Source organism: Amblyomma mixtum, chromosome 3 (assembly GCF_055824585.1).
Source record: "Amblyomma mixtum isolate Tamu chromosome 3, ASM5582458v1, whole genome shotgun sequence".
In the NCBI taxonomy this organism is placed as follows: domain Eukaryota; kingdom Metazoa; phylum Arthropoda; class Arachnida; order Ixodida; family Ixodidae; genus Amblyomma; species Amblyomma mixtum.
Window position 1 is genome coordinate 175,536,547 of NC_143014.1, and position 11,467 is coordinate 175,548,013.

General features: G+C 47.8%; 2 protein-coding genes across 3 annotated transcripts in view; both read right to left on the bottom strand.

Annotated features, from left to right (window-relative positions):
* INPP5E (Inositol-3-phosphate synthase) overlaps positions 1-658 on the bottom strand; it is a 21,494-nt gene extending 20,836 nt beyond the window's left edge. The window contains exon 1 of one of the 2 annotated variants that reach the window (XM_089582000.1): positions 380-658. The gene's annotated coding sequence lies outside the window, so the exon portion shown is untranslated. Of the gene's footprint in view, positions 1-264 lie in introns of both variants that reach the window. The other variant, XM_089581998.1, reaches the window with a different exon arrangement.
* A 1,108-nt stretch (positions 659-1,766) lies between these two features.
* LOC149352801 (uncharacterized) lies at positions 1,767-2,656 on the bottom strand. Its single transcript, XM_089582001.1, has 2 exons — positions 2,513-2,656; positions 1,767-2,395 (listed from the first exon to the last, which is right to left on the bottom strand). Exon 2 carries the CDS (start codon positions 2,384-2,386, stop codon positions 2,051-2,053), a length of 336 nt encoding a protein of 111 aa, XP_089438127.1. The 5' UTR covers positions 2,387-2,395; positions 2,513-2,656; the 3' UTR covers positions 1,767-2,050.
* Between the last annotated feature and the right edge of the window lie 8,811 nt (positions 2,657-11,467).

Consider the following 11,467-nt stretch of genomic DNA (forward strand, 5'->3'; position numbering starts at 1 on the left):
AGCCACGAAATAACCAAGCATGCAAGTTCGCAGAGTAAAGACGCTTCTTTTACGATGTGGAAGGTACCGTTTAAAACTTCAACATCTTACTAAAACTGCAGTGAAAATTTAATACGATAAAAAAACAACCCAGTAAAATTCGCGTGTGGACTTTGGCCAGTCACAAAACACAACCACCACCAACTGCATCGTGCCGAACGAAACGGACAGACGAGCACTCTGAACGCGCATGAACGCTAACGAAGCAAGAGTCATTGCACTTACTTTTTAAGCAGTCACAGATTGTGCGTGCAGCACAATAGCCACAAGGTACGTCGAAAACATGACAGACAAAACAAAACGTTCACGCGAATTACAAAACAAACGTGATGCGACTTACGATAGAGCTGCAGCCTTCCGCGCTTCTACTACATTTACAGCAACCTCAGCGCCTCAGCTATGCTCTGAGGAACAATGTGCTGAAGTTGAAATACTGCGTCATTAATATGCCCACAAAATCATATCATCTGCGTAATTTTAAAAGTCAAACACAAAGAAAGATGCATGGTTAATATTTTTGTTTGCTAAGAACAGCCTTTTCTCTCTCTTCTTGAGCGGGAAAATTGAATTTGCTCGTACTAGAGGTTAAGTCGTCGAGGGCTGCGTACTCTCGACCACTTAACGCAACCTCTTACCAAGCTCTTTCCGGCGAAAAAAATGTTGTCCAATCAATCAATCGGTCTCTTGCACAACTTGCAGCTCTCCTTCCAGACGGAGTAACTCACCACAGCTCCCTTCTCTTAATTTCCGTCGTGTGAGGGCAGATCCAATTTTCTGGCATAAACTTCTTCATGGTCACAAGCGATTGTTATTGCGGGTTCTCACGTATTTTTCGCACACCTGCGGCGGGACGAGGCGCAATAAATAAATAAAATAAACGATTATTTTGCATTTTTATACAGATAAAAATGCAGGGAGCGTTCACTAAAAAGCTGCTCAGAGGCGACCGTGACTGGGTCCGCACCTCCTTTACAAGGCAGTTTTCGCAACAGCTATCTATCAGTAGCTTAAAAAAAGTACTAATGGTTCGCAACACATGATAATCCACGAAGGGTTAGCTGACATTCAAATCTGTGGCAACTTCAGAGACCTTTATTTTGTGGCTCGTCTTAAAGGCTCTCAGCTGAGGCTGCATTATCTAAATCAGTGAAAGAGCTCGGCTACCCTGCCCTTGGGTTGTCTTGCACGACCACTCGGAGAAGTTTAAACACAGCTATAGTGAGCTAGAATACTATAAGTATTCTAGTTCACTATAAACACAGCTGAACAAATTATTTACAGTGGCATATGAAGCATGTTCACTGCCATACACATTCAGCATTCTATTCTAAATTTCTTAGGTGAGCAGCTTCCTTCTTTCCACAAAAATTTTATCAAGCTCCAGTACTCAAGTCTGAAATCATGGGAGGGTGCCATGTTTTACTGAAGAGTAGACCAAGGGAGGAACCGGATCGAAGGCTTGATATTGAGACTCTGTTTGGATAGAAAGATTACCTAATTATAGGGTATGAGAAATCAATGTGGATCTTTGGTTTCAGCCAGGTTACAAAGCATTTTGATCTCATCTCATATTGGTTTTGTGGAACAAAAATGGCGCAGTAACTGCCTTACTTCTTGGTGGACACCCCAACTGTGCCGTGAAGGAAGGGATGAAGGGCAGTGAAACATTAGAGAGAGGAAGAGGTCCACCTTACAAAAAGGGGGTGTACTGCGCTAAAGAACACACGGACAAAAGAAGAAATTTAATTGGGAAAGATGACGTATGTACATTGAACAAAAAGACATGATGCTCAGAGGTCACCCTAAAGCACAGTAATGCTGCCGTCACAACCCTGAATCCAGAAATTTCACCTCACTATCAGCAAGCATAGCCGAAGGGTCGCTAGCACAAACCTGAATTAAATTTTAGTTGAGAGTCTGGCGCATGCTGTCCACTTATTCTTTTGCACATGTGTCTTCTTTGTTTTCTCGATTGGCTCTGTTCTCTAAAAAAACAGTGGGTCATGCAGATTTAAGAGGCCAACTCTCTAATCAGGTGTAAATACAACTCTTCCATTAATGCATCCAGCAGACTCTCATCCTCCATGGTGATGCAGGTGTTGTCCCAGCTAAGGGCCATCGGTGCGGAGACGGCCATGGGCACTGCTCCCCCGGCAGATGCCCCGACGCGGGCCTCGTGAACACCGGCTGCGCCTCCCCCGTTGCTGATGATGGTGGCTTCCGCAGTAGTGGCGGAGGCCGTGCTGGTGCCAATGGCGGGTGGTTCATTTGGAACCGCCCGCTCCTTGGTGGCCTGCATCGGTTCAGTGCCTTGGGGGCACCCGCCGAGTCCTCGGTGGCCCTCCATTCCGATAGACTGGGGGCAGAAAACATCGTCGAATGGTGACCTCGGGAATATGGCACTGTGGATGCTGCCATCCTGTTCCACTGATCTCGTTTTTAGGTTCGTGCTAGCATAGAAAAACATACTTACGTAGTGCTGCGCGAGGCGGTGAGCGTAACGACACGAGGGCGAACAATATCTTTCTCTATGGGCGAACGCGCGAGCTACCGGAGCGCCACCGGAAGTCGACAAAGAGGAGAAGTTGCCTGGCTGGAGTACCCGCCGACGAAAAACGAGTTTTACGCACAAGATCTTCGGCCAGAAAGTCTTGCTTGAGTGAAAAGCTTCGTTTTCCAGGTCTTGCACTGCGACCTGCGTGATATGCAGACGAAAGAAAAGAGTGCTGGACTGGGGTTCCTGTTATTTTCTTCTGGCAGAATAGACGATATGCGAAATGCGCAGCGCCATCTCTCGTCGCTCTGAGAACTAAGTCCTCCATGTTGGTACGGTACAGAAAAAGAAACCGCGGCCCTGCGTTGGGTTAAAACGGCTGCGCTTCGTTTGAAAAGTGGAATGACGATGCGCTCTTACGCTATGCTGTCCACTATGCAAAGAAACTATGATGCGTGCCAGAACTAGGTGCGTCCCAGCTTTTCGCTTTTCTATATTTTCTTTACTCTGTCCCAACGTTTTAGTAACAGCAAATGCCATGTGAGGTATCGTGTGTCAGCAAGCCATTCAGTCTCCCCTCTCCCCTCCCTACATCCCCCTACCCCTTCCCCTGGTCCCCAAGAGTGATGCCACCTACTGGCCAACATACGTCGGGACTAGTACCCCCTCCCAAGAATACCCCAAAGTAATCATCATCATCATCATTCAGTGCACAGCTTGCGCTTTCTGCGCTGATTTTTCACAAAGCTTTCTAGGTGATTTGCGTTTACATTAAGATACGGACCACATCCTTTGTTGCCTCTGATCAAAATTATAAGACGATTTAGTGCATTTATTAACTCTCCGGTTGGGCGTGAATATATGTAGATGCATACTTGAGCAACGTAATAGAGAAGGTAATTTTTTTGAGCGAGCCTACGCCTGTGTTCCTCAAGCGTGTATTCCACTCGCGAAGAAGCACGTTCATTAATGTGCAGGTAAATCGCGGCCATGGGCACTCAGTGCGCTCCATCTAAAAACCTCGATTGCTCATGCCGTGGCGTACTAAGCGCACTCGAAGAACCACACGCACATTACTGCTTTTGTTACGTGTTCAATTAAGTTTGTCCCGTGTTCTATTAGTTTTGGAAGGGCTAGCAATCTCTCTGGACCATGGGGTTGTTGCAAGATCCCACACATTATTTTCTTATAATGTCGTACGTGATCGCGCCCGCGTATGTTATGCGCGTTAACGCGTCTTTGTGAGGCAATACATCTTACGTATAAAAACTGAGGTGCAAATGCTTTATTTTTTGAGGATTCCTATACATTCGATATCTCCGGCGGCAAAAGTCTGAAAAAAAAACCTACTTTATTGTGAAGGCGGGACGGATTTCCAAGCTAGAAAGTACGTGCAACATTGTAGTGCAACCTCTTCAGGCCATCAGATTTTATCGTTGTGGCAAGCTGCAACAGCTTGCTTCGCAACAAAGAAATTTGTGTAGGTTTGGGAGGAAGCGAATTAAGTGCCGGAGGCAACCGAACATGCGAATTTCACCCCCGCATACACAGCTTGACCAGCGTATCGAGTCCATGCAGGCACCTACAGCTGTACGCTCTTTCTCTAACCAAGCCGCCGCGGTAGCTCAGTGCTTATCTGAAAAAAAAAACTGCGTCTTTGCTTACAATATCTTGAATTATATGTGCCCACTTTACTCTTGTTAATACCGACTGACAACATCGCAATACTCGCTTCAACTGCGTCTTAAGCAAGACGCGGTTTCAACGAATTGCGGCGGAAACCAGCCGGCGCCGGGTTCTGAAACGGTGACGTTGAAAACCGCGGATGTGCATTGTACATTGCACTAAAGGAATCACATTACGCAGCTGGTCGAGGGTCCTGTGTGAATATACTGCAATGCACGAAGCTCCTGGCGTCGGCGCGAACGAAAGTTCACACTGTCACAGAAGTTTGTCAAGACATCTGTGCACTCAGCGCAAAATAACCGCTCGCTACCCCACCAGATGAATACGCGTCCACCTGGGAATGAAATAGCCGTGATAATGCGTGATGCTTGAAACGGTGCTTTAATGCGCGAATTAAAATGATAGTGGCACAGAGTTCGACTTGCCAACACACTTCCCAGTGCCGATTCTGGCTATCATCAACGCCAGACTTCAAGCGAAGCTCAGGACGTGGTAGGAGGAAGTTGGCGCTTACTGAAAGTACCTACATTTGGTAAAAGATCAGCAGTGAAAACAACGCAGCAGCTGAAGCTTGCCTGTTGAAATTTCACACCATGTTTCACACGCAAGATTCATGGCAGCTATATTATGGTAGCGTAGGCTGCATAGAAGCCCATACGTTCAAAACATGGCGGCTCATGGTGCGCAGCCAGCGCCGTCTTCGAAATGCGTGGACAACTAAAAAGTGACGTCATAATTAAAACAAAAACGCAACGTTAAAGTCACGTGTTTTATTGACGTCATATTTGTGACGTCAGCGCACCTGCTGCTTGGCGGGAAAAATAAACTGCTGAACGCCGCGACGCTTCAGCGCGACACCCGGCACGAGAACGAAGAAAGAAGACACGACGTGCCGACCACCAACGCTATTTTTAGGTAGTCAGTTCTCGTTGTGCCTTTTTCCTTCGTCCTCGCCTCAGGTGTCGCGCTGAATGTCGCAGGTGTAGCGCTGAAGCGATGAAATGTGACGCCGCCAGACAGGTTATCGCTCGCACATCGTGCAACCGCACACCTCTTTTTTGCGTACGGGGGCCCCATGGCCACAGACGATGCCCTTTTGGGGCAAAAGCGACAGAACCGCACCCAACCGAACGAAACTACACAGAAGCGCTGGCAAAAGGGAAAAGCGGAAACTGTACACGAACGATGCACACCAAGAACTCGAGCAACAAGCAACGATCTTTCCTCCATGAGCAACGAGGAAAAAGTAGGGCTAGTAGAATGGTCAAAAGATATGACAAGGGTATGACATCAGAGCACCGTCAACCTTGGCATCGTCCCGCTGCCATTGCCGCTGCTCTGAGCGAACGCTGTCATAAAAATTTTTACAAAGCAAGCGCTATACTTTCTAACAAAATGCACACAACTAAAACATTTTAAAAAGGAATCACTGCAATTGTTTTCGAATGCTTTTGAAACACAAAATATGTCCTAATTATTTTCCTCTTCTAGTCGTGTTTGTCCACTCATTTCATTTTGGCGCTTTAGTTCCACCCCTAATTTGATGTCGCTAGCACTTGGTTCTGGACCGCATTCGGGCTCCGGCTTCGCGACCTATTTCAATAGACCTTGGCTATACCGATATCAAGAATGTACGCATAGCAAACGATGCACCAGCTCGACGAGCTCGCCCATGGAGGAAGGAAAGAACTAAGGAGAGGCCCTGACGTCACTTTTTGTGAAGCTGCCCTGCAACAGGAAGTTGGCTCGGCTCTCCTCACTATCTTCTTTCTCCACCGAGCTACGGGGCGGGGATCGCGCGCGGCTCGCAAGCCATAGAGTTTCTTACTACTACCTAGAGGGAAAGCTGGCGGCGCTGCACTTCAGCCAACATGGACGCTCAAAGCATCATGGGGCGGTGAGCTACTTGTTGCGGCACAGTCGTAGTTTTTCGGGAACACAGAGTGGCAGTACTAAGGCGTTTCATTCCGAAAACGTAGTTCGTGTGTGCGCAGACGACTTTCGCGCGAACGCAGTGTGCAAAAGCCATAGTAGTGAAGACGCGACGACACACGACGCCAATAAAAGGTTTTACTCTTCCGAAATGCCATTAAAAAACCTCTTAAAGTATCTAAACAACAACATTTTTTTTGAAAACATATTTACTTTTAAAAGTGCGCCTGTTAATTACGAAATATTAGTTTTTTTAGTGTTCATCACTTGGCCAATAGGAAAGCTAGTCATGTCTTATTTTAGGCAAACTTTGCACTTAAATGCTTTTCTGCTCGTTTGTTGCAATCATTAGACAAGATATTGAATGTTAGGACGTTTGTAGCTATCAAACAGCTTTATTTCTTTATTATTTTTTGGCCAAAAGTTACAGTTCCGCAACAAGTAGCTCACCGCCCCATGATGCTTTGAGCGCCCATGGTGGCTGAGGTGGTCACGTGGGGTCTCCATGCAAACTCCCATAGACGGCTTGCCAGCTTTCCCTCTAGGTAATAGTAAGAAACTCTATGTCGCAAGCGCTTCGTAAAAGAAAGGTATCAAAAAAACCGCGCCGCTCGCCGCTACACTCCTACACCTCCCTCCCCTCAAACACGCACCTAGACACAGACCGGCGCACAGGTGCGGTGAACCTTTTCCGACGCCAGGCGAAGAAAGACGACATTGCGCGCCGCTCAAAGCTGAGCTCCTCCTCGGGCTACCGTACACCCGCCGTGTGGCCTTCGAAACGCAGCTCAGCATCGCCGAGAGCGGCTTCATGTTTCTGTGCTGTTTGGTGAGGTGCGAAAGTTCGCTGATCAAAACAATCAACTCTTATTCGCGTGTCGAAGCGCGGTTCTGGAGTGCCACCTTTTCGCGAGATTCATTTCAATGCATCGATCGCTCCGCGTAACGACACCAAGTTTGAGGAACAAAATATAAAATGAGTGGTTATTTGCTGCATTTAAAAGCAATCTTAGATGCGTGCGTAACGTCACGACACCAGACATGTAGACTAACACGCAAGGCCGAACACACCGTGCCGAAAGCCCGTCCACCGCCACCGAGAAACACTCGGGCCCCTAGCAACAACGACGCTAACGACGCTGTACGCCGTTGCTAATGGCCCGAGTTTTCTTAGCAACAACAACAACGTTGCTAGTGGCCCGACTTTTTAAGCCTAAATTTTGACGTCACTTCCGCTACATTCTCGTTAATGCATGGGAATACGAAGGGCCTCTTTTTAGTTTTCTTTCCTCCATGAGCTCGCCCGAATCAAGATGGAAACCGGAAGTTGTGGGCGCGGTGTTGCCAGACCACCAAGAAATTTCGCATATCGTCTATTGCTTCTTTTTCCTTAGTACAATCATGGCATTTATAAGGCGGGCCACAGCCCTTTTCGGCGTCGCAATAATTGCTAGCTCGTGGGTCTGGAAGAAGAGGAGGAGGTTGTTGTTTATGAAAGAGGAGAGAAAGAAAAGAAAAAAAAACAGTAATGCAAATCTTCATGTTCAGCGCCAATAGACGATATGCGAAATTGCTTGGCGGTCTGGCAACACCGCGCCCATAACTTCCGGTTTCCATCTTGGCGGGGTCGAGCTCGTCGAGCTGGTGCATCGTTTGCTATGCGTACTTTCTTTTTGCGAGTGGAATTTCAACAGGCAAGCTTCAGCTGCTGCGTTGTTTTCACAGCTGATCTTCGACCAAATGTAGGTGCTTTCAATAAGCGCCAGCTTACTCCTACCGCATCCTCAGCTTCGCTTGAAGTCTGGCGCTGATGATCGCAATAATCCGCACTCGAAAGTGGGTTGGAAAGTCGAACCGTGACCGTGTGCTGTTGTCGTTTTAATGCTCGCATTAAAGCACCAGTTCAAGCATCACGCATTATCATGGCTATTTTATTCCCAGGTGTACGCGAATTCATCTGGTAGGGTAGCGAGCGGTTATTTTGCGGTGAGTGCGCACGTATGTTGACAAACTTCTGTGACAGTGCGAACTTTCGTTCGCGCCGACGCCAGGAGCTTCGTGCATTGCAGTATAATCACACAAGACCCTCGACCAGCTGCGTAATTCGATTCCTTTACTGTAATGTGCAATGCGCATCCGCGGTTTTCAACGTCACCGTTTCAGAGCCCGGCGTCGGTTGATTTTCGCCACAATTCGTTGAAACCGCGTCCTGCTTAAGACGCAGTCAGTCGACATTAACAAGAGGAAAGTAGGCATGCACATATAATTCAAAATATTGTAAGCAAAGACGCAGCTTTTTTTTTTCAGATAAGCACTGAGCCACCGCGGTGGCTTGATTAGAGAAATATGTTACAGCTGTAGGTGCATGCACGGACTCGATACGCTGGTCAAGCTGTGTGTGCAGGGGCAAAATTAGCATGTTCGGTTGCTTCCGAAACTTAATTATCTTACTCCCAAACTTGGACAAATGGCTTTGTTGCGAAGCAAGCTGTTGGAGCTTGCCACAACGATAATAAAATCTGATGGCCTGAAGCGTTTTCAGAACACTGTTCCACGTACTTTCTAGCTTAGACATGCGTCCCTCCTTCATAATAAAGTAGCTATATTATTCGCTTCATTTTTTTTTAGATTTTCGTCGCCGCAGATATCGAAGATATAGGAATCTTCAAGAAATAAACCATTCGCACCTCAGTTTTTATACGTAGGGTGTATTGCTTCACAAAGACTCCTTAACGCACATAACATATGCGTATATGGTCCACAGAGTTTGCTCGCCCTTCTAAAACTAATTGAACACGGGAAAAACTTAACTGAACACGTAGCAAACTAAGCAGTAATCGACATATGGTTCTTCGAGTGAACTTATTTCGGTTTGGTTTGTGGGGTTTAACGTCCCAAAGCGACCAAGGCTATGAGAGACGCCGTAGTGGAGGGCTCCGGAAAATTCGACCACCTGGGGTTCTTTAACGTGCACTGACATCGCACAGTACACGGGCCTCTAGAATTTCTCCTCCAAAGAAATTCTAGCCGCCGCGGCCGGGATCGAACCCGCGTCTTCCGGGTCAGCAGCCGAGCACCATAGCCACTGAGCCACCGCGGCGGCTGAACTTATTTCGCCACGGCACAAGCGATTGGCCCGCTCAAAAAAATTACCTCCTCCATTACGTTGTTCAAGTATGCGTCTATATATATTCACGCCCGACCGGAGAGTTGATAAATGCGCGAAATCGGCTTCTAATTTTGATCAGAGACAACAAAGGCTGTGGTCATTATCTTAATTTAAACGCAAATCACCTCGAGAGATTTGTCAAAAATCAGCGCAGAAAGCGAAAGCTGCGCACTGATTCGCGTGCTGACACATGATACCTCGCATGGCGTTTTGTGTTACTAAAACGTTGGGACGGAGTAAAAAAATAGAAAAGTGAAAAGCTTGAACTCGCCTAGTTCTGGCACGCATCGTAGTGTCTTTTCACAGTGGAGAGGGTAGCGCAACACTGCATTGGCATTTTACTTTTCAAACGAAGCGCAGCCGTTTTAACCCAACGCTGGGCGGCGGTTTCGTTTTCTGTACCGTGACTACCGTGCCAACATGGAGGACTTAGTTCTCGGAGCGCCGAGAGATGGCGCTGCGCATTTCGCATATCGTCTATTCCTACTTCATAGCCGGACCAGTTACGGACTCACCGGAAGTTTCTCCAGTTAGCCGAGAGTGAAACTTGAAACTTGGTATATCTTCCAGCGGCCACGAATTACAGACGGTAGCGCCAATTCCTCCTTCAGTTACGTCCATAACGGTCGGCCGCAGTTACGGCCTGTTGATCTCCATGACACTGGACGACCGAAACACGCAGGCCCGGGGGTATTCGCATGACATCTGCTTCACGCGCGGACTGGCCCAAAGTCTGTCCCGCTAGGGGAGGTATGTGGATGTATTGTTCGACCAGATGCCTGCTCTCCGCGCGGCTGCGCGCCGCGCTTTACATGGGTTTTCGTGCATCCTTTCTTTGCTTTTGTGGCATGTTAAAATATATTGCGCTCTTGGTCAACAATGGTTACCGCAGCGCTCAGTCAGTGTACCGGGAACAGAGAACATATTTTTGTGTTTGTATTGACATACACAGGGTGTTCCGTATTTATCGTGCCGTGTTGTAAAAAAATTGTCCGGCGCGAACCACGGGTCTATTTCTGCACAAGCACAGACCACAGGGTAACTTATTATAGTCTGCGTTTTTCGATAAATAATTTCACATCGGAACTTGCCTGCACTGCCCGGAATCTGCGAAAAACTGCCGTCGTCTTCGCGCAGGATTTTCATCGAGGCGATGGGGATAGCCGATCTGAAAGGCTGCGCCTGCTGGCGAACTGCGAGGCAACCAATATCCCAGCGCGGAGATGTGGTACGTCGGCGCGCGCGGCCCGATGGACTGCGGGTCGCGCCGGCGCCGCGCGTAGAATGCGTGTTTACGTGTTCGCTTCTGTCGTTGTAGTGCTTCATCAAAACGCATGAGGGTGTGTGCTGTGCGTCACTACTCACATTTTCCCTCTACCAGACAGTATTGCGGTTATCTTGCGCGCAGTTAGTCGTTAACGTGACATCTCCGAGTTTTTTTCCGTTCATTTGGATGTGAGCAGGTGCGGCGAGGCAGTGCGCGTCTGTCTCGTTGTTTGTGCCCACCATGATGATATTGATATTGATGATTAGCGCTCGTGCCCTGTCTTCACCTTTTCTGTGTCTCGTTTTTCGCGCTACGTTTTTCAATGATGATATTCTGCTGGCTCAGGATTCTAAACGCTGGCACCGCAGCGGCGACGCTGCTCCAACGAGCCGCTGGTGCGGCGGCGCTGCTCAGGGAAATTCTGGAATAGTATTGCAAACAGCAAGGATTTTTCCCGCGGAGTAGTCGGCCAGGTAGCATACGGACTGGAAACCGGCACTTCTAAGCAGATTTGTGCGCTGGCGTGTGGTTTGTTGCCGTCTTTTACGTGCGCTATCATCTATGATAATTTTAGGCACAGGAATGTGGATTTGTTGATTTGACTCAGTGGTGTAGTAACTGGATAGGCGAGCTGCAGACTGAAAGTTGTCCCGACGAAGCGCGTGTTTTCGATCACCTCCTTGCGCTGAGCTTGCTCTAGTTCCCATTAAACACATTTCATGCACAGGATTGTAAGCACGACCGCTACCGATTCCAGTTGCTCTTTCCGCACGCATGTCATAGGGATCAAGGGGGGGTAAAGGGTTTACCGTAGTGTCTTTCTGCTGTTGGTATCTACCTTAATCATAGGAAAATATGCGCGATTTTAATACATTCATTC